Here is a 23,204-nt window from a genome sequence, read left to right as displayed (position 1 = left end):
CAAAGTTTTCATTTTTACTTCCTGTCTTAGATTTAAAAACTGCACCAAAGAGTGGATCCAAAGCAGTAGAAAATGGTGATCTACCTGCTCTTATTGGGTGAGTGAGTCTGGATAACATGACAAGCTTTAGATGTGCAGTTCTGACTTGAGGTTTACATCCATGCATTATAGGCATTAATGTCTTTTTATTTTGGCATTTTAGTGAGGTTTAATGGTCAGTGAGATCTGGGGGATTGGGGTGTGAGGTTACTGAGGGCTTTGTAAGTGAGGAGTAGTTTGTATTGTGTCTGGTATTGAACGGGGTGACGTGGTCAGTGGAGCACAGTTCATGTAGGATGCTGTTGCAGGAGTGGAGTCTACAGGATAAAACCATGGAAATGAGCAGTGAAATGAGTAGTATTGCATTGATGGAAGAAAGATGTCTCTAAAAGAAAACGGGCCTGAACCCTGACAACATGGACAGTTCTGATGTGTGTTTGGGCTCATGGTCTAGTTTGAACATCCAGCTGAGTCCAGGTTTCATCCAAAATGAATATGACATTTATTCAATAAGAATTGATTGTAAACATCAGAGCTGCACGAACTGCCTTAAATCTCCCCAATATTCTGTTTTTTTTCCTTAGGGCACATCGTTTTTACCAAACATTTGTCATAATATATAGAATCTTTTGACAATTACGAACCTGTATGCTCCTTTTTCTGGGTAGTGAGCCGGCTGTTAAGACTGAAACCCAAAAGCCCCATAAGACTGATAATGCCAGAGAACTGAACAAGAAGACCAAGAACCCTGAGATGGGGAAGCTGACCGAAGCTGACAAGGCCAGTACTGGGCAGGTATGTAGAGTAAAAAACAGCAATATGTATTATACATATGGTTAGATCCTTTATTGAATATAATATGCTAGAAAACAGTATAAAAGTCTTCTGGAAGTTACTAGGCCATAAAAACGGAGTAAGTACAGCCTCAGATTGACAGCAGCTTTTCCATAAACATTGTTGTTTAACCATTGTTTCCTAACAACAGCAATTGTAGCATAGTTGTCTTGCAATCAGAAGGTGTTAGCTTCAATTCCAGTTTTCTCCTGTCATATGTTGATTTTCCCTGGGCAAGGCACTTAATCCAAAGAGTAGTTAACAAGCTGGTACTTATACTTCACACAATAACTTTTGATAACAAATTTATTTTATTTATAACAGGGTGGCTGTTCTTCGTGTTAAGCCTATAGTCCCTCTGACTGCTTTAATAAATCATAAATAGAGCATGTCATACAGATTAGTCTTCGAGTGCTTTAGCAAATTACTCATTGAAAGTAGTCGCTAGAATTTAGATCTATAGCCTGAGCCTGACCCAAAATTTATGGTGGATCAGGCTTCTGTAGCCCATTTAATAGACCTACAATACACAGAGAAAGACAATGGCCAGTAAAGTTGTGTCGTTCTACTTATAGTCGAAATAGAGGAATACATAACTTACCCTGTTAAGGAAGGAAAGAAAATGAATGTACAGATGTTCATTAAACTGTAACGAGCACAACAAATTCTCATGCGGCTCCAGTCCAATCAATTACACATCGCTATTCGAGAGCTCACAACTGTGCATTAAAGAGATATGGACAAGCACTAGTCAAGCTTTGGAGCTTGACTAATAATCCGCTGCTGCAAAATTATTCTACCACTGAGGGAGTGTTTGTGGGATCAGGTAGCATTCAGAGACTTGCTGACTTCTAGTAAAATGTTACCTTTAAAAATTTTGTCACTGCAGAGAAAAAGTTAAATGTATTAAGTTTGATGATGACACAATGTGAATTATCTGATCATTTTGTTGAATATTAATTAAACAGAATGAAAATGAAATGCATTTAAATGTAATTTTTTTTAAATTATGGGTAAAAATAGATTATAACAGGATTTTTATTGACACTGTTCATTAAAATGACAGACGGCAAAAAAGTCTAGCGCAACTTCTGCTCCAAACTGAGGACATTTTTGAATTCTGTAGCCATAGAAAGTTCTTAGTAAGTGGAAGAGGTCAACCAAGCCACAAAGTCTACAATTTCCTTCTTTATTGTTCCACTGTTCCGCTTTGCAACAGTGGAACAAAGCTCTTTCTTTAGACGTTCCTGTGATTCGCTGAGTCCTGTTAAATTCGCCCTCTCTCTTGGGAGAGGGAGAAAATAAGAAAGTCTGGTAACACAATGAAGTGTTACCAGACTTTTGTTGTGAATAAGACTGTCATGACACCGTCATAAACATGACATAACACTTGTCGTGAACATGAGTAAGTTTTTCGGTAAATCATGACACTTTTAATATAAAGTTGACATTATTCAAAATGTCTTTGTTATGACAACTTGTCATTAACCTAGACAAAAATGCCTTTGTTATGACAACTTGTCATTAACTTAGACAAAAATGTCTTTATGACAACTTGACATTAACCAAGAAATCATGATCTGACATAAATTTGTTATAAAAGTATTACTGATTAAACTTTAAAAATGATGTAGCTTTATGTTATTAAGGCTAAAGTTTAATGGTCAAGTTCTTTGGTCAAGTTGTCATAACGAAGACATTTTGAATAATGTCAACTTTGTATTAAAAGTATCACGATTTACCGAATGATATTTTATGACAACAGTCATAAATATTCATGAAGACTTACTCATGTTCATGACAGGTGTTATTTCATGTTCATGACAGTGTCATGACAGTCTTATTCACAACCCGTCAAATACAGTGTTACCAAAAGTCTATTATAGAATGGAAAACAGTGTTACTGAGTGCTTAAGCAGTGTCATCAAACACTCCACAGCACTATGTCAGGGTGACCAAGCATACTAAATGAAATCAGTTTTATTGAACAAGAATCCCATATAGTCATTACTGCTGCTTGACAAGCGCTTTTAGGCACACATTTTCATATTGCTGTTTAACAGCAAAATGGAAAAAAGGATGGCCAAACCCTCGGTCCTCTTGGTCAGAGGGTGTGATTATTTTATTTAAATTCTATCAAGGAGACCCATGAATTCATCCTGTACAAAAAATGAATGTAAAGAGGCTGTATTTCCATAAATGTTACCTGTCATTTAAGCAATCAGTGGCAGATTCTAGATGCTCTCCCTCCTTAGGTGAAGCTGTCTGTATTTTGGGCCTATCTGAAAGCCATCGGTGTACTTCTGTCCTGCATCAGTCTGTTGCTGTTCCTCACCCATCACCTGGTCTCCCTGTTCTCCAACTACTGGCTTAGCCTGTGGACCGATGACCTGGTAGTTAATGGCACTCAGCCCTACAGACTTAGGAGACTTGCTGTGTACGGTAGCTTTGGCCTGACCCAAGGTAAGTCAGAAAATAAGGCTCTGTGTTGTAGTTAAGTATTTACTGTGTCTTGTATTCATACTCTGTCAAGATTTTGTATTGTGGTGATACTTTAGTATATTTCTAATGGGATTTCTTGTGACAGACCAATAGAATTTAAGGGAGATATGTTTATATATTTTTTTTTTTTTTGCTGATAAAAATCTGCAAGTGTGGTTTGCATTTGTATTCAGCATTTCTTCAGCCTAACTAGTAATTACATTCCTCCAGTTTTTGATGTTTGTAAGTGAACCTTAGTGAACAAAACCACATCATAAAGACAAAAGAACACCGCAGAGTAAAGCAGTTTAAAACAGGGTTAGGTTCTTAAACCTAACCCAAGCTTTGAACAAAATCAAGTTCATTTCTGAAATACTTAATTACTCTCGAAGGGAAAATTAAATGTTGTAACTCTTATCATTCAAGTTTCTTCAGAGTTTTTGTGGAAGCTGATGACTGTGGACAGGAAGGATCTTCTGCAGCGATTGGCATTACAGCAGCTCTGAAGAAGTCTTTGACTAAAGACACTGTTATTGTATATCAGTTTAATGAAGAAGATGCTCAGGGAAATGGGAAATGGTGCAGGTCCCTCCTGCACCATTTTTTCCAGTTGTTCCAGAGCAGTCCCCAGAACAGAACCAGCCTTCATCAACTAGTTATTTTTATTTAGTTTAGTAGCTTTGATGCTGCTACCTCAACAGATGAGAGAAGATATTGCATACTCCAAAGCAGACATAAATAACATCAGAAGCATCTTGTTACAAATGCTGGGTGAATTATTCTTTCTCAAGACATATGGTCTGCTCTGTTGCTTCTTGTAGATGTTTTCATTGTCTGTTGTCCAGGTGAACATTGAGGTATTTATTCTCCTCAGCCACCTCCAATTATGGAAATAGTTTTTGACTTAACCTAGTTTCTCCTGAATCTCAAATAATCTACTATGTTTTGTTCACATACAAGATGAGATAATTATTTTCACACCATCCCGCATCTCTTAACTCATTGTTTTGTCGATCTCTTATACACCTAATGACCATAAGAAGTTTCCCATTTTGGCCGGGAAACTACCGTATTTGTATTTTCCTGTACATTTCCCATATTATAATATACTGTAATAAAATATTTAAAAATAATAATTTTTGAATTAAGTCACTATCCTCACAAAAACTTTCACCTGCAGTAGCCTCTGAGGCACTTCTTGCAAGGTTAGTGCCGACAGCAGGAACACTTGAGGTGTTGTTCCAAAAAGTGATGTACTATTTGATACTAATTATCAAATGGTACAGTGAACTCAATGAATTGTTCAAAGTAGTTAAAAGGTTTACCTACCCATTAAGCAAACTTAAGGAAACCTCGCAGTTTGCATTGAGTTATTGACTTTCAACATTCACTCCTGGATGAGCAAAAAAGTTCCTTGTGTTGTTTTGTTGACTTAACAGCAATCCTCAATACCGAACATTCATGACTGGAGAGGAATAATTCTGCTCTAACAGGAAGAAGCCTCCAGCAGAATTAGAACCAGAACCTCGCTGAGTACAAGCGACCAACTGGGCCTTTGAAAAGTCTGAGAATAATGCACAAGAAGAAACAGATGAACTGATGTAGGATTATTTTCAATGTTCATGAAAATATTTAAGATCAGGAGAGGAGGATGATTAGCTGAGATGACAACATCATCTCAGCTGATGCCATCATCCAGGTTTGGGTTTAGCTTCTATGGAGAGAAAAATAACTAAGAAAACAAATAATACCGGAATAATACCAAATAATGCAAACCGAAAAGCAGTACAGGAAAATGGATGATGGAGCTTCATCATAAGGGGCTTTATATGTGAGAAGAAGAATCTTAAATTCTATTCTGGATTCAATAGGACACCAATAAAAGGAAGCTGTAATAGGAGAAATATGATCTCTATTTTTTATTTCTATCAGAACTATTTTTCAGTATCATTTGTGGATATGATAGTTCTAATTTTGGCAATTTTCTCAAGGTGAAATAAGGAAATCCTAGAAACTTGCTTAATGTGGGACTTAACATATCCTGGTTAAGAATAACATGGAGGTTACATCTCGTTGCTTGTACTTGTGACAGTGCAATGACAATAAAGTTGAATTCTATTCTATTCTATTATTTATTATAACCAGATAGTGAGTAGGATAGTGAATTTTTTGAGTAAAGCCAATTTGTTCTAAGAGTATTAACAAATACTCTTTTGGCTATCACTGTCAGTGTCAACATAAATGCTTTAGTTCCCCACTATATTGATATCAGTATTTACCACTCGATAAAATAAAAAATCTGAGATATGGTGTCCAAACGTTTTGCAAAGAGGGCCAGATTTGATACAGTCAAGATGCCCGGGGGCCAATAGTTTGTTCGGACATTTTTTAACTACAATAGTGTCATGCAAATACACACTGTTATAAAACAATTTTCATTGTCACAATTATCTTTATTTTTCAAATGACAAAATAACCAAATATAAGCCACTCAGGCAACTCTAAAAACAGAAATTCTGCTTTTCTTTCATATCTGGACAGTCAGATAACATTGAACAAACTGTATGAAATACCTTAAATTTACATGAGTTTAAAAATATCTTTGCCTCAAGAACATTTTACACAGGAGTTATAAGTAATGCAAAGTTGTCTGTTATTATTAAATTTTAAAACAAGTGAATTTTGCTCTTGTCATTTACAATATCTTTCAGAAAGTAATAGTTTGTATCACATCTACAGGTTCATAACCAAATCTTACTCAAGAGTTTAATAAAAATAAGTGCCATAAATCCAAGTGCATAAATGTTCTTTTGGCTTTTCACTGCTGATAGTGACAGACGTTACCGTTCAAAACACTCAGTTTTATGTCCTCAACTCTCAGTGCCACACTGTTACGTGCCAGGCAAACATTCGCAAATTCTTGCTTCTTCTCAGGGCAAATGTTCTCCACCATTTTCATAACACAGTTTTGATAAATGTATCTTCAGTAAAAGGTTTGCCATGTTTAGCTATTAACATTAACATCGTAGCTTGCTTTGGTGGTATTTTCTTTTGACTCAGGTCCAAAGAAATCGCTGTTGTGATGCCAGTGCAGCTTGGAGCTGCTTCAGTTTTTCAGCATGGTGACTCCCTGTTAGCTTGTTGTATGTGTTAGCATGTTTAGTCTGGTAGTGTCTCTTTACGTCAAAATCCTTAAACAAGGCAACCGTCTCATTACAAATTAGACAAGCACAATTGCCTTGATTTTCAGAAAAGAAGTATTGTAATTCTCATCTCTCTTGAAAGCGGCGGCCCTCACTGTAAACTTTCCTCGTTTTCTTTGCAGTGGCCATAGCAGAAATGAGTGGAGAGGGGTTCGCTGCATGGAGGCAGAGACTGATAGTATTAAAGTGGTGCTGCCACCATTTGGTGAAAGGAGGAATTACAGTTTCAAGTTTTATGATTTATTTATTCTGTTTCACAGTGCAGGCGGGCCATAAATAATACATTATAAGACCGAAGCTGCGGGCCATATGAAATCTGACCGCGGGCCGTGATTGGCCCCCGGGTCGGACTTTGGACATGCCTGGTCTAAAGATAGAGTAAGACCCTGATGGACGATATATAAAACTACAACCAAGTGTGGTTTTAGTGCTTTGCAAATCAGGAGGAAAACTAAGGAGTAGATGTACAAAAGAACAGTAGCTATCAATAGGATTAATGAGTAAATCTGAATGAAAAATATTTGCTTGGCGTTCTGTGGTGGTGCAGGGTTAAAGCACAACCCACATAGTCCTTAGTCCTTGACGTGGTCATTGCAGGCTTGAGTCTCGGCCTGGTGACCTTTGCCGCATTTCTTCCTTATCTCTTTTTCGTGTCTAACCACTTTCAAATAAAGGCCATCAGAGCCAATAAAAAAATAAAAATATTTGCTTCTGCTCCACCTCATTCTGTACTTAAATGGAATGTGGACATTTAAATAATTTGAAGTGGTTGATTCATTCCTCATCCTCTGACCTTTGGATCAAAGGACGAAGGAAATACTTTTTGGCTGTGAACAGTAGAGGAGATTGTTAAGCTTGGTCCAGAACTGTGCCAATTGAATGTGTCTGTCTAAACTGACAGGCTGGGAATAGAGAACTATAATCACAGGATCAGAAAGAGGGCTGAGAATAACTCTGGGGGAGCTGAAAATATCAACAGCTGAAGTGGGAGAATCGCTTGATAGAACAATTTCTTGTTCACTCTTTACATCATGAGCAAAGAGTGTCAAAAGAAAGCAAATGTTGACAGAAAGCCATACATAATCCTGTTTGGACTTTGTTTTCAGCATGGTCTCAGATTGTGATTGTGATGCAGAATGTGGGAAAAAAAATCAAGGGGCAATGTGTATCTTTACAAAGAATTGTGTTTAAAGTTCAGCATTATAAAAGGTCATAATTTTTACTGTTATCTTGTAGGTGTAGCAGTCTTTGGTTATTCCCTCTCCATGTCCATTGGGGGCATGATGGCGTCCCGCTATCTCCACCAGTCCTTGCTATATGATGTCCTGCGGTCACCCATGTCCTTCTTTGAGAAAACTCCAAGTGGTAACCTGGTTAACCGCTTTGCCAAGGAGATGGACACCATTGATTCTGTAATCCCCAGCATTATTAAAATGTTCATGGGATCCTTGTTCAACGTGTTGGGTTCCTGTGTCATTATCCTGGTTGCCACACCACTTGTGGCTATCATCATTCCTTTTCTTGGGTTGCTCTACTTTTTTGTGCAGGTTAGTTAAAAATATATTCTGTATTTCTGCTGTGTGTGCAGCTCTGACTTGTTCTTAGGCGTGATTAAAATTGTTGAACATTATATTACTTGTTTGTGTACAGAGGTTTTATGTGGCAACTTCTCGCCAGCTGAAGCGTCTGGAGTCTGTCAGCCGTTCACCTATCTACACCCACTTTAACGAAACATTGTTGGGCACTTCTGTCATTCGAGCTTTTGGTGAGCAGGAGCGATTCATCCATGAGAGTGACCAGCGAGTAGATCACAACCAGAAGGCCTACTACCCCAGCATAGTAGCTAACAGGTTAAGAGCAGTGCTATTTTTCTCTTCTCTAGTTCTTATTAAATGTACTCACCCTCTCCTAGGTGTTTGAACCTTTTTATAGGTTTTACAAGCCAATCATGATCAGTAAAATTTTGCTTTTTGATCAAAGTAATTATAGAAAAATTAATTTAATGTGAAAGTGAAAACTGATTTTGACAAAATATCAATTAAATAAAAACATATAACATAAAATAAATTATTGCATAAATATTCACTCCTTTTAAAGTGACTGACCTAATTAAACAAAGGTCCAGGCAACTAGTGCTTCTTTCAGAAATGGTGAGATGGAAGTCACCTGAGTGCAGTGACTGTGTCTCAAGTGATTGTAGTATATAGACACCACTGTCTGCAAGGTCCATTCATTGGTTAATTAGTATTTCTGGCTACCATTACAGCATGAGGACAAAATAACACTTCAAGAGAATTAGAGAAATTGAGAAGTCAGGGGATTGGATACATGTGGCACTCAGACACGTGCAGAGAGTGGGGGCCCCTGCCCTTTTTATCCTTCATGTCCCTAGCCCCCTTTTTGAGTTGTTTTTTTTTTTTTTTTTTTCAATTTATTTATTTATTTTTTTAATCTGTGTGTCAGGAGGCCTTCTTGTGCCCCTCAGCAATAATATTTAGCTAAATATAATAATCTAGCAAAATAAACTAGTCTGGCTGCCCTCAGTCTAATACGCTGCCTCCATGTTGTTCAGACACCGGGTCCATGGTGAGGAGGAGGGGACAGATCTGTGCCCTCTAACTATCAAAATATGGGCAAGAATGTTTTTTCATATACTGGTTTGTAAGTAAAAACTTAGGTCTGATGTTGACGTTAGAAAAACAGTTTCTATTTATATTTTTATAATTGTCCTCGCAATAGCGGGACAAAACCCGCCTCGCCCCTAAACACAGAAATGCTTCGGCAGCATAGAAAACTTCTGACTTTAACTTAATCAGGCTTCTAAATGCCCAATCCTCCAAACCCCCTGAAACCCGTCCTACTAAGAACCTCAGCATCACTAACAGTGTTTAAATATAGAAAAGCTGAAGTCTGTGAGAGGGAGACCAGGTTTATTGGCTGAGTTTAAAATTGATCACTGATTATTTGTTGTTTGCTGTAATGTATTTGTGAACAAACCCAATTCAAACACAAAGATTACACCATATTGTAGCCATGGTAACACAACAATCAAACAATGAAATGATTCTTTAAAATTTTACAAAGTAAACTTCCTAATTAAATCCTTAATGTCATTTTCTTTCTCAGCTGAATGCATTAAATATAATTTAACAACATTGTCATTCTCTATGCTACAGGTTTAGATCTATTGTCTGTGTTACAATTAAACCATTTCTAGGGGCCCCTGAATGTCTGGAAAGCCCCTACCAGCAACTACTGAGTTTTCTTTGCCTTGCTATCCCAGTCTTACAATTCTAGATCTCAGAGGTGCTAACATCAAAAAATTATATAGAGTTAATCCCTTTGAGCTTTTTTGATTTATAAAGCAGTCTACAGCCAAGTTGTTCTAGAGGTTAAATAGATATTACTAGGGCTTAACTAGTAAAATGGCAGCAAATTGGCTTATTTCATAACCAGAGACCTTCTCTTCGATGGTCTATATAACAGCTACAGTCTCAGATCAACTCAGACCTCCAGGACTGTCAGCAGCAGAAACAGCAACATTATACCTGTTTGGGAAAATATAGACTACATTTGCTTTGCATTGTCCCCGCATGATGGCAATGATATAGTCGGATCCAATTAAATTCTTGATTAACATGGGTTGTTGCTATGTTGTTTTACGGTGTTTTAAGATCCTGTTCAATGTGCCCTTTTTTAACTTTGAGCCCCTGCCCCTCCAAAGGACTTTGCACGGCCCTGGTGGCACTGAACATCCCCTGGAATTCAAGACCTTCAGAGATTTTGGGGAGGAATATAGTGCTTGTAGAAATCTAGCTAGACCAGTGTTTCCCAATCCTGGTCATCAAGGTACACTGCCGTGCATGTTTTAGATCATGGGTGCTCAATACATCGATCGTGATCGAGCGGTCAATCGCAGGAAGGTTTTGAGTCGATCTCGGCAGTAGGTGACAAACTGTGCGCCGCCAGGAGGCTGAGACCAGCACGTCCTCTTCTGATGCGCTTATTCACTTAGATCCAAAACATTTAGAACTTTATTAAAGAATAAAAGAAATCAACAAAACATTTTCAAATAAATGACCCAACAAAAGTAATAATCTCAGTAATAATTGTTTCAACAAAGTGTTGTGCAATTCTGTGCGTTTCGTTTCCATTATCAAAAAAAAGGCGACCCACAGACCGCCTTTAGCAGAGCAAGAGTTTCAAATTAGCTCATCAGCCACCGCTGTGTTCAGGGGAGCTCTTATTAATACTCACAAAATAGATATCAAGCCTAAAAACCTAATATTGTGTCAGACTGAGTGTTATGTTCTTAACGTAATATCTGCTCAGTTTGCGGAGCGCAGGAGGTTGCCACGGCAATGGGTGCACTTAAATGACAGAGAGAGTCCATCAACAGGGAGCATTCCTACACACATTGATGTGGTAGTTTGATGCCATCACTTAAGCCCCGCCCACTGAGAGAAGAAACTGAATACTATTCAACGACCCCTCTAGCTGCTCTCTGTATGATACATTAAAACCATATTCAATAAACATTGAGAATCAAACATAATGTGCTCCAAAGCCTACAGTCCTCGCCAAACATTCCCCGCAAAACAGGAAGTGATGACTCCTGTCTGGTAGGTCGGATATTAGCAAAACTTAAACACTTGCTGCTGGACTCATACTGAACTGGACCGTTTAGTGCACGGATGCAGGAACAGTGTGATGATGGGGGTGGCAGAATACCTGAGCAGCGAGGGCCGCCTGACGCTGCTTCTAACTTTAAACTATAAAAGCTGCATTTTGTAGAATTCAGTTTTCACTTTGAAATTTGTAAGAAAAAAATGTCCAAAAAAGTAACATTTTCTTGATCAAAACTGATTCGTAAAAGCACCGAGGAGATGAATATTTTTTATAGGAGTAGTACCTTTTGTTTCTGAAATTTGCACAAAATCGTAGTAGGCCAGTAGCAATCACAAGATTATTGTAAAACTTTAACCTATTAAAACCCTTTCTTTCTTTTTCTCTTGCATACTCTTCCATTATTTTGCTGTGTCTGATCTTTCTTTTATGCTTTTTTGCTCTTTCTTTATGTCCTTTCCTCTGAACTCTCTCTCTTTCTCTAGAAAGAGAATCTCAAAGTAGTTTCCAATTTGAATAGTGTTGCTGAGTGAGGTACAATCACTGATCAAAGACTGGGTTCTTGTATTTACAACCGGCCAATCTCTAGTTAGGACCAATCGAGTTTAAACTCAAGTCACCAGCCCAGAATTTCATCTCTATTTTCCTCTCCATTTCCATCTTAGTAAATATTTCTTGTTTGTATTTGAATTTGTGTTTGTGTAGGTGGTTGGCAATTCGCCTGGAGTTTGTAGGAAACTGCATTGTTTCCTTTGCTGCCCTGTTTGCTGTTATAGCCAGAGATAGCCTGAGCCCAGGCATCATGGGGCTCTCCATCTCCTATGCCCTGCAGGTAAAAGTACCGCTTTTGTAGTTCTCAGCACCGGTAGTGGAGCAATGTCTTTTTGCAAAATGTTAATAAATTTGTTTTAATACGCTTTTGAGCCTAACCTAACCTTTATTTGTTTGCTTCGTATGCAGCTGACTGCCTCATTGACGTGGCTCGTGAGAATGTCTTCTGATGTAGAGACAAATATAATAGCTGTAGAGAAGGTGAAGGAATACTGCTGCACAGGGAAAGAGGTACACTGCACAATCTTTGGACCAAAACCATCCTAACATTGGGATGTTTAAGGGTTGACTTTTGTCCTTTTTATTTTTCTGTGTTTATGTGGCTTGTCTTTGATTTTGGGCTTAAATAAATACTCCCACCAGGGTTTTATATTGTTAATTGATTTTACTGTCATCTCATTAAACAGACTTCATATTAAAGAATAGATATTAGAAAAAAATCTATTTTTTATAAACTGCTATATGCATAATTCCTAATTTGATATCTACACTTAAAAATAATAAATTAAAACAACTCCAAGTGATATGGGCTTGTAACTTCTATCAGAGATTCTATTTGGTCATATTGCAAGAGTCAGTCGTCACTTGAACTTTTTAAAAAGTTAATTCTGTTGTAAAGAGCTTTCTGTTCTCTGGTTTGCGTTAAATTCTAAAATAAGTCTTGTAATACCAGCTATTCTCACCACATTTACATGTTTATAAAAGACTTACAAGCATTCAAATATCCATGGACCTCAAGGCAGTTCATATTTTTCAGTTGATCTAACAATAGTAGATCACTTATCTTTCCAACTCTACGACGTCATCATGCCCTGGACACGCAACAGACACATGCATATCTCCAACTGTTGTTTTCAGTCATTTCAATGTTCATAGTTCATTGTACCACATGAATTTTATAATGTCTCTGTCACTGGCCTGAGTTCCATGGGATTTTTGAAATGCTTCAGCACAACCTTATAAAATGCAGGGACATGGTTTGATTACTGTTACTTTTAGAATTGGAGACTTGCCATCTTCCGAAGTGTTAAAATTCTATAATTTAGTAACAAGAGCAGAATGTGAAAAGGTAGTTCTGGAAGACCTGCTGTTTTGGGGAGATTGTCTGGGATCAGTTTGTGGAAACACTTGTAAGTCTTGATGTCAGAAAAGAGCAGATGATTTCAAAAGCCCAGGGGAATGGGGTAAATCGATGCTTTCTAAGCCAAATTGCCTATTTGAGTTTGACATTGCTTCAGGTCTATATGCACTCCACAAAGGCAACCATGCTCTAAAACCATAGTTGGAAAAGGTAACAAAGTGACATCAATAAACAGTCTGTCAACTGTTTAGTCATGAGAAAGGGCAAATGAAAACCTAACCAAGTTAGGACTTTGGCTGAGCTTGATTGTGATTGAAATTCATTTGAGTATTTGCATTCATGTCTATTCTCTGACCGCAGGCAGAGTGGCAACATGAGACTCCCTCCGTTCCCCCTGGCTGGCCCACTCAGGGCTGCATAGACATTCGAGGCTTTGGTCTGCGCTATCGCCATGACCTGGATCTGGCCATTCGCAATATCACCATTGCTATTAACGGAGGAGAGAAGGTGAATCTTATTGTAGCTCTCATAAGCTCAGGAGTACTCATTGTGACTGGACACTGGAGGAATTTATTGTGGATGTGCTGCTGGTTCCCAATAGATAGGGATTGTGGGGAGGACTGGTGCTGGGAAGTCATCTCTAACACTGGGCCTGTTCCGGATCATTGAGGCAGCAGAAGGCCACATCTTCATTGATGGAGTGGACATTGCTAAGCTCGGCCTCCATGAGCTGCGCTCCAGAATCACCATCATCCCACAGGTGAGTAAATAGGACCCAAAAAAGCAATCTCACCTGATCAGTGCACCTGTAGCAAAGCAGCCGTTAGTGGCTAGATTTACAGTGGAGACAAAGGCTGAGCCAGTGTTTATATGGCACAACTGTAAATTGTCTCTGCTCCTTTACTAAAGGAGGAAACCATTGTTTATTTACAAGCATATCAAATTGAATCATTCCACCTCTCTTCACAGAATCCTTTTTATTTACATTGCTTAGGCCCAAGCAGGGAAAGCATTGCAGAGGCCTATTGTAATGTAAGTGGTTCTTATCATTCTCAACACAAAAGATGTGCCAGTGGACTTCCAGGAGTGTTTCCAAGATGGCGGTTTAAATCTTAAATCTGTCCTAATCAGAGACGAGGAAAACTCCACTTAACTCGATAAAGGGATTCAGTTCTTCTTCACGATGACATACTTTACTTTTAAATTTAAAAAGAGACCAGGGGTGACTAAAAGTCACGACCAGTCCCTGCCTGGCCGTGACTTTTAGTAACAGCAAACGCTGAAAACAAAGCCAGCATGATGCAGGCCATGGACCCAAGTGAGAAGAGCGAGCTAACAACTGCTAAGGCTATCCAGAATCTATGCAACAATATCAAAGAATTGCAAAACAACATCATTGCATTGAAAAATAATATCAAGCAGGATCTGATCAGCTTTAAGAGTGAAATGAACAAGAAGCGGGAGGAGGTCAGTACGAACATTCAAAATGAAGGTGCTAGACCAGGGATGGCCAACCCGCGGCTCGAGAGCCGCATGTGACTCCTTGACTGGTTCTATGCGGCTCTTACGTTCATATAGTCGCATTCTACCAGACGTGCAATAATGACGAAAAGTAGTCAAATGAACTGTCAATTATTGACAACAGCAGCATGCCATTACTGTTGGCCGTAACCACGCAAAAACAACACAAACAAAAAACATTCTTTGTTTCTCTTGCAGCCTTACTCTTTCCAGTCATTCGCCATCTGCTCTCACACAAACCTCCGCTCACCCCTCACTCTCACTCCCGCACCCCCTCGCTCTCTCATCCATCCTGATGCATTTGTGGACAATGGGAAATCATACACTCTAATTTTAATCTCTAAACAGCGTAATATCCAGTAACATTTAGCACATACTGTAGGGTCGCTATATTATCCAAGTTTCGCTTCGCTTGAGTGCAATACGGTATTTTCGTCAAATGCGCATGTGCGCAGCTTTTCAGTAAGAGTAAAATCATTTGAGTAAACCTTTCGCGCTCAAAATGGCAGGGAAAAAATGCACAGGAAAACGAAAATATGAAGATGAACACAGGACGTTTTTGACAGAGTGGGAGAATTTATATTTTTTTTGTTGAACGTAGTGGAAAGCCATTCTGCCTTATATGTCAGGTGTCCTTGTCGCATTTTAAGGCTTCAAACCTTCAGCGCCACTTCAGCTCACTCCATCGACCAGGAATTTCCAAAAGGGACTGAACTTCGCAAGCACAAGTTGGTTACCTTGAAAAGTCAGACAGAAAAGCAGGCAAAGTTTTTCCAAAAATTTACAAAGCACTCAGAGACTGTAATGCTTGCATCATATCAACTGGCTTGGAACATTGCACGGGCTGCCTGACCTGGTGCAAAGTGTGTTTGCATTTGTCAACAAACTGAATTTGTTCCAGGCGCACATTCAAAAGGGAAATTAACACATTTTCCCACTCTACTAAAAGCCAGCGGGCAGGTCACCAGCGCCACCCTGAACAAGCAAAGAGCCAGATATGCAACACTGGTTGAAAACCTGCACGAAAGCTTTGTGGCCCGGTTCCATGATCTACAACTGAAAAGGCCACAGATTACATTCCTTGTCAACCCATTTAATGCTGAGACAGACTGTTTGAAAGCCCCGCTAGTCATAGATGAGTGTGCGGCTGAGTTGGAGATTATTGATCTTCGTGAGGAGGACCAACTGAAACCTGCTTTAAAGGAAGGGACACAGTTCTGGAAACATGTGCCAATGGAAAAATATCCCAATGTCAAATGAGCTGCACTTAAGATACTGTCAATATTTGGGTCAACATATGTCTGCGAGTCTGTGTTTTCTACCCTGAAACATGTGAAATCGAAGCATCGGTCTGTTCTGACCGACATCCATGTCAAAGAATTGCTTCGAGTGACAACAACAGAGTACAAGCCAGATCTGAACAGGATTGTTCAAGACAAGGAATGCCAGAAGTCCCATTAAATAACACATGTAATGCACATAATAAAAGGAAAAATGTATTGTAAATTGTTCTATTATTGTTTGTTTATTTGGTTAAACAGAGTTTGTTTGCATGAGAACGTGCACAGTGTTCATTGTTGAAAATGTCTGGCCTGTGTTCTTTGTAGTGTTAAAATAGTGTGTGAAATTTACAATAAATCTGGCTGAGCAAAAGTATGAGTATGAGGAAGGGATGGGTTGATGTTCATGTGTGCCCATGCATATGATGTGGCTCTTTGCAGTAACTTGGTAAAAATTGTGGCTCTTGGTCTTTGTCTGGTTGGCCACCCCTGTGTTAGACTAACTGAAGGAGAACGACGGGTGACCTTTCACAGATATGACATTAGAGAAAATCCTAAAAGCGTCATAGGGAAAGAAGATCTTCTATGATGGTAAATTGATGTCATTTGTGCATAATCTTCCGACAGAGATAAACAACAAGCTTAAAGAATACAAAAACATCAAGAAGAATATCAAAGAGGAAAAAATATGTTTCCAAACACCATACCCAACTAAGATGAGGATTCACTGGGAGACAAACCATGCCTGTACATGAGTGCATCAGAAGCAGCGGATGACATAAGGAAGAGAAAATACCATGTAGATACACCGCGATCAAAGCCTGCAGACTCCTGGTTGACCAGCTGTCAACCAGGATGCGCACAGGAACAAAGGGGCCAGCTCACACTAGCATTTGGGGCACGTGTTATGCCCCAAACTTGTGCGAGAAAAGCTTCAAGAATTCCAATGAGAACAAGTATAAATAGCTTTCTTGATGCAGATCCTAACTACTTATGTAAAATCTGAATCCCACGCTTGTAATCTTTCTTTAGTTCTAACACCCGAGTCCCCTCCTACCACCCCTCACATATTAAAACATTATTCTGATCAGGATTAATGGAGCATTGACTGTCTCAAAGTTGAGGGAACTTGTCTGTGGCAGAGAAGGAGCCCCTAATTAGAGTAGGTCTGTTCCTCTTATAATGTAAGAAAAGAGGTTGTAGGATGACATAGCATAGTGGAGCCCTAAAGTCATTCTGCTTGTTTTATGTTTTCTAAATCTCTGTTGTTTTTGTGTTCAAACTGTCGACATGTGCAAACTGGTTTGCTGATATGACTAATGGTGATATTAGTGCAACTTCATGGAATATTAATGAACTCAATAGCCCTGTCAAGAGGATTAATATCCAAGATAAAAAGGGAGAAAATTCAGATTCTGCTCCTTCAAGAAACTCATTTGTCTTCAGTAGAGCATAAGAAATTGCAAATATTTTGATTTAGGGATGTTTCTCATAGTTCATTCAAGACAGGTCATAAAAGAGGAGTTGGAGTACTAATACATAACTCCTACATTTTGAACTTATTAAGCATATATGAGATAGTGAAGGCAGGTATATATTGGTTCGGGGTAGGATCGAAAGGAAATTAATTACCCTTCTCTCTATCTATATGCCCCACATTTTTGAAAAAAGTCCTAGAAGTTATTTAATCAGAGTCACAAGGTATATTAATATGTGCAGGTGGATTTAATACAGTCTTGAATAAAAATGACACATCTAATAACAAAAGGACAACCACACCACAAAGTAAACTGCTAAAAAGGGGCCTTTATGATATTGATTTACTGGATGCTTGGCAGGAGATGAACCCAACAGGAAACAAATTCACCTATTTTTCTCCCACTCACACAGTATTTTCAAGAATAGATCTCTTTTTGGTTCTTAGGAATGATTGACAGAGAGTCAACCGCTGTAAAATTCATACTAAAAACTTGTCAGATTACTCGCCAATATATTTAATACTTAACCGGATATGAGACAAAAAAAACCAATAGGCAGGCTAAATACAAGCTTGCTAAATAATAAAAATGTCATAAAAGAAATTAAAACAGAAATAAAATACTTTCTAGAATTAAATGACAACGGGAAGTCTATCCTGATATTTTCTGGGACATGTTGAAGTCACTTATTAAAGGCAAATTTATATCACTAAGCACTGCTATTAAGAAAAAGAAGGAAAAAGAACTAAACGAATTAGATGAGAAATTAAAAGAACTGGAGATCGGAGAACATGCAAATCAGAACTCAACTTGATCAAATCAATGTACAAATTCAAAAGATAAGGAATACAATTTTGGATATAAATAAAGAAGAGGAAGAAAAAATATATAAATTCCTAAGACAATCATTTTATAACACAGGGCCAAAGGCAACAAAACTACTTGCAAGAAAAATAAAAAAAAATAAAATAATGCAATAAATGTTTTCAATAATAAACCCACAGATAGAAATATTAGAAAACAGATTATAGAAGGTATTGACAAAGTTTTTCAAGCATATTAGAAAACATTAATAAATAGATACTCTCAATATTCCTAATTTTAGCAAAGTGGAGTGAAGAGTTACTATAAAATTACGACTTTATTCTTGTACAACTTTACTTGTATTTAAATTACAAACCAAAAAATCTCTCAGTCTGGCCCTACTCCATCATAAGCAAGTAAGTGTAGCTTGCAGAGAAAGGCCAGGAAATAGACAAAGCCTACCTTTTAAGTGTTAATGCAAAGTGTTATACATTTCTGCTGACAAGCTGAAATATAAACAATATTGCTGAAAAGTTTGCACAATAAATTTTTAAAACTCAATACTTTGTGAAAACAAGACATTTGAAAAAGCTGACAAGTAATCAATGTTTACAGTTTTTTAAAATGTTTTTAAAAACACACATCCACTGAATCATTTGCACTTTTTCTCTTTCAAATCGAGTAGTCTTCATTAAATGTTACTGATTGGCTCAATAAACTGAACAGGGAAATTGTTTTGAGACTGAGAACAATGAAACAGCTGTTTTGGTAATTAGGTCATATAATGCCATTGGTTTGTACAGATAAATTATTAAATGTTATCAGATTTGCAATAATATTTCAGTTTGGGAGAGGAAAGGACACTGGGGGGGTTGTGAAAGAATGTTATGATTCCTACGGCGGGCCTGACAGAAAATAATTGAGAAACACTGCTGTAGAGTAACTTGAGCAGTTTCAGATTTTACCTCAGTGCCTCATAACTGCTTAATTAAAATAAAAAACAATGGTGTGAAGTGAAGAAACGAGTACAACAGCTCAAGAGAAAACCATGAACAAAACTGGAAAGGTCACATCACTCTTTTGTCAGTATTTCAGATTTTTAAAATAAAAAACTAACAATTATTAATATAGACCACAACTCTTTTTTGCATATTAATACGTTATATTATGATATGGTTTTTGGTAATATTGGCCAGACCTAGATTGGACAAATTTCTTAAAACCGCATACAAACTCAAATGAAGATCATCCTAGGAGAGATTAGGTAAAGGTTAGGGCTAGGCTAACTCTGTAAAAATACACCTTTAGTATCCTGATATCACTATCTGCTCACCTTTCAGGACCCAGTGCTGTTTTCCGGATCTTTGAGAATGAACCTGGACCCCTTTGACTCCTACTCTGATGAGGAAATATGGAGGGCTTTGGAGTTTTCCCATCTCAAGAACTTTGTCTCTAGCCTACCCAACAAACTCAGCCATGAGTGTAGTGAAGGAGGAGAAAACCTTAGGTATGGAACCCTTCTTGTATTTTTTTCTAATCATTTGATGTTTTGACCTCCTGGGTGGAGTAGTTCCCATCTGAAAAGTCTTGACTATATGGCATTACAATGTGATGTGCTGTAATACTTCACTATATTTTATAAGTATATAAAATATATCTATGCATAAAATAGTGCAAAATTATAAAATGCACGACAACACATTTCTCAAAGTGCAGAATGCTTTTTTTATTTACCTGTTTAACTAGGTCGCCCTAACACATTAATATGCTCAGATTTAATTCATTCCATTGTACCTCTGGTGTGTTGTGTGAGTTGCTAAACCCCTCCCATCTAACTCCCTTCACTGAGAAGTTTAATTGACTGAAGTGGTAAGCCTCCTCCAAATAACTTCCTATTTTGAAAGATTAAGACATAACTAACAATTTACCCCTGCAGTACTTTTGCAGAGTTTAACCCACCTCAGAACTGATAAACTCTTTTTGCACTGCAGGGCCTGGCCCTGTTGTACACTGGCCTGCATCCATTAACCCTTGATAATGTTGAAAAAATTATTATTTTAGTACTTAATACAGTTAATCTTACGCATGTGTAAAAAGGGTATGTTTGACGCTCTTGTTTTGAACCGGACAGACAGGGGTCAAAATGCAGATCACTAAATGGGGCCTCTTGCTGTCCGGCCAGAACACAGAGCCATAAAATTAGCATTCCTGAAGGCAGTTGGGGGGAGACCTGCCGGAGGCCAGCATCTGCGATGGTGTAAAATTAATGCAAAATAGAAGATTGAAACCCCTAACATTTCATTTCTAAGTATTAATACCATGTTTTTACTGAAGATTGTATTATCTCATTTTAAAACTACTAAATGATGAATGTATTTGAAAACTGTATTATTTGTGACGATATTAGAAGCAAATGGAAATTGTTTGAATGAAAATGTTTTGTTTACTATTAGAAAATGGCTCAGGAATTATACTTTATTTTGTCCTGTGGATTTTATGTATTATTTTGGCAGAACTCAATCTTTTGGGGGGGGCTGACTGTGGAAAAGCAAAAACTGGGGTTTGCAAAGATAACATTTCCTTGAAAATTACCAGATGCAAGTCTCTTTGAGAACGTTAGGAGAGATAATGGAAGAGACGTGTCAAGAAAACTGGCATGGGGTTGTGAGATCTTTCCAGGTACACGCAGAAAAAAGGTGCATGAGGGCCTGAGAAAAATACAGCAATCTTGTGCTTTGATTATAATAATAATTGATTGTATATGTATGATATGGGTATAAGTAATCACTGAATAACATTCTGAAATGTATTTCTGAATAATGATCTGAAACAGTAACAACATTGAAATGATTATGTTTGATGATTTATAATAAGTGAAAGAGGTGATTAATTCTTAATGAATATCAAAGTTGTGATGATTTGAAAATCGATGCAAATGGTTTTTAATATAGGTTGACTATGTTTAATGATTAATAACAGAGAAGATAGTGAGTAGAAAGAGAAGGGGAATTTGTGAGTTCCTGCTGTCGCAAGCAGTTCTGAACAGATGGCCAGGACGCACAGGATGGGTGGTGCGGTGTGGTTAGCTAAGATCAACACGCTGGGGGAAGGACGGGACTTTCCACACTATTCAGCAGACAGGAGGGGCCGTCGGGGTTTTCCGTGAAAATCAGCAGATGTTCAGGAAACCACGTAAACTAAAACTCCCCATACACATACATGGCGGAGAAATGTATAAAAGCAGACGGAAAAGGAGAAGTAAGTGTTCTTAGTCCGCGGCGCTGGAAGAGAGTCAACACGAAGAAGCAGATTAAGAAACAGCAACGGACCGCACCTCGGAACCACGAGAAAAGTTGAGACTTCACGCCGCCAAGAAGGGACAAGATCCGACCGCCGAAGCCCGGGTTTCTGATTCGATCGTCGGCCCTGCCTCACCCAACTTTCTCAAACTCTGCAACAGACTTGGAGGAAAGACAAAGGTCCCTGAAGGATAAAGAGCTGGGTTTTCGAAGGATTTGAATCCACTCTGCTTTGTTCTATTCTAAGGAGGATTTTTCCACACAAGGACAAAGACTCTGACCAAGGATTCTGGATGTTTCTGTTGCCAAGATTCACCATCAACTGGGTGTGAGTTGCCTCTGCTCCATAAAATTCCATCTCAGAAACAGTGACATAGGTTAGGGAATAGAGACAGGATAGTATGGTTATACATGTTGATTTTATTATACTGCTCTTGAATTATATGCAATTAATCATTGATTTGTATGTCACATATCCCTGCTTAAGCTTGCTTAATACATTTATATTATAAAATTCTAATGAGGTTGGTGGACATTGGAATTAATTGAGTCGTTTAATCATTTTTCCGTTCTTTTAATTGGGGTAAAACTAATGTACATGATTCTAGTAAATAGGTGGCTTCATAATTTCCTTTGGTGAGTGTAAATAATGACCCTGGGACTTACATCTAAGTCACTAAACTTAATTTAGCCGGTTCCAAGAGCGAGTTATAATTTAGAAAGTGAGCTACCGTTAACAGAAGTGGTTATTGGAATTATGCAGCTGCGAGGGCTACTCAGCTGATTGTTTCTTAACTGTAAAGGGTCATAACTTCTGGATTGGAGGTAGTTAGAGCTAGACGAGTCGCTTTCGCCACCAGTTTAAACAGATTATCTCTCATAGAGCACTTTTAGGGTAATACCCAGGTCTCAGAGATTTTCCGGACCTGTTAGACGGAGAACTGGTCAGTAGTCAGGCCAAAGGAGTTGTGATGAAGAGGGCGGGGCTGGCTATTGCGTAATAACAGACAGACGTCAGATTCCGAGGGTGTCTGCGAAATCTTATCTCAGGACTTTCGGCGCCGGGGACATCCGTACCTGTCACGGCCCAAGATTAAGTGGTCCGCCCTTGTGTCTCAATAGAAACCAGACGCCCTTGGAGCTTCGCTGTAAATTAGGAGACTTCTCAAGTTTCTCTGAATGTCGAAGGGGTTTCTAATTGGTCGAAGAACGGAACGCCTTGATTGAATATATTATATAGAAGAAACACCCACTCAGTATAAAATTTCATGTCAGCGCTAGAAATTCAGAAAGCTACCACTGTTTTGCTTTTTGGCATAAGCTCTCTCCAAAGACGCGTCTTTGCCTTTTTCTTTGTGTTTCTTTTTCTATTTTTCCTGTTACAGGTAATGAATATATATCTCTGTACCTCTGCAGCTTTGTTAATTGATTCATGCGTTGCTTTGTATGGGATTAAACTCTGTGATCTGTGACGTCAACGCGCAGTGTCGTTGTTTCACTTTCTCTAGCTGCAGCACCGCCCGCTAGGGATCCCGGGACTTTTAAGGAAGAAAGAGCCAAACGTTTTGTCCAAAGTTAATGTTAAATTATTCTTCCTTAATAATTGGGGGCTTCGTCCGGTTCTGAAATCTTGGCGGGCGGATCGGCCTGTTTCGGCTCGGTAAGATACTATTTAATTACTTTTTGGTCGTCTGTAGCACCGTGTGGTCGGGCCGGCGTGGATTATC

At 38.4% G+C, this 23,204-nt stretch overlaps 1 protein-coding gene across 6 annotated transcripts in view; it reads left to right on the top strand.

The window, feature by feature from the left end:
• The window catches only part of abcc1 (ATP binding cassette subfamily C member 1 (ABCC1 blood group)), a 124,179-nt gene that overhangs the window by 78,122 nt on the left and 22,853 nt on the right, over positions 1-23,204 (top strand). For all 6 annotated transcript variants that reach the window (XM_028023569.1, XM_028023565.1, XM_028023567.1 and 3 more), the window contains 10 exons: positions 31-97; positions 708-834; positions 3,129-3,336; positions 7,794-8,104; positions 8,208-8,407; positions 11,889-12,015; positions 12,144-12,245; positions 13,456-13,602; positions 13,697-13,855; positions 19,519-19,685. In XM_028023569.1, coding sequence (XP_027879370.1) covers positions 31-97; positions 708-834; positions 3,129-3,336; positions 7,794-8,104; positions 8,208-8,407; positions 11,889-12,015; positions 12,144-12,245; positions 13,456-13,602; positions 13,697-13,855; positions 19,519-19,685 — 1,615 coding nt within the window. The remainder of the gene's footprint in view (positions 1-30; positions 98-707; positions 835-3,128; positions 3,337-7,793; positions 8,105-8,207; positions 8,408-11,888; positions 12,016-12,143; positions 12,246-13,455; positions 13,603-13,696; positions 13,856-19,518; positions 19,686-23,204) is intronic.

Source organism: Xiphophorus couchianus, chromosome 7, assembly GCF_001444195.1.
Source record: "Xiphophorus couchianus chromosome 7, X_couchianus-1.0, whole genome shotgun sequence".
NCBI classification, from domain to species: domain Eukaryota; kingdom Metazoa; phylum Chordata; class Actinopteri; order Cyprinodontiformes; family Poeciliidae; genus Xiphophorus; species Xiphophorus couchianus.
This window is presented reverse-complemented; position numbering and strand designations above follow the sequence as displayed.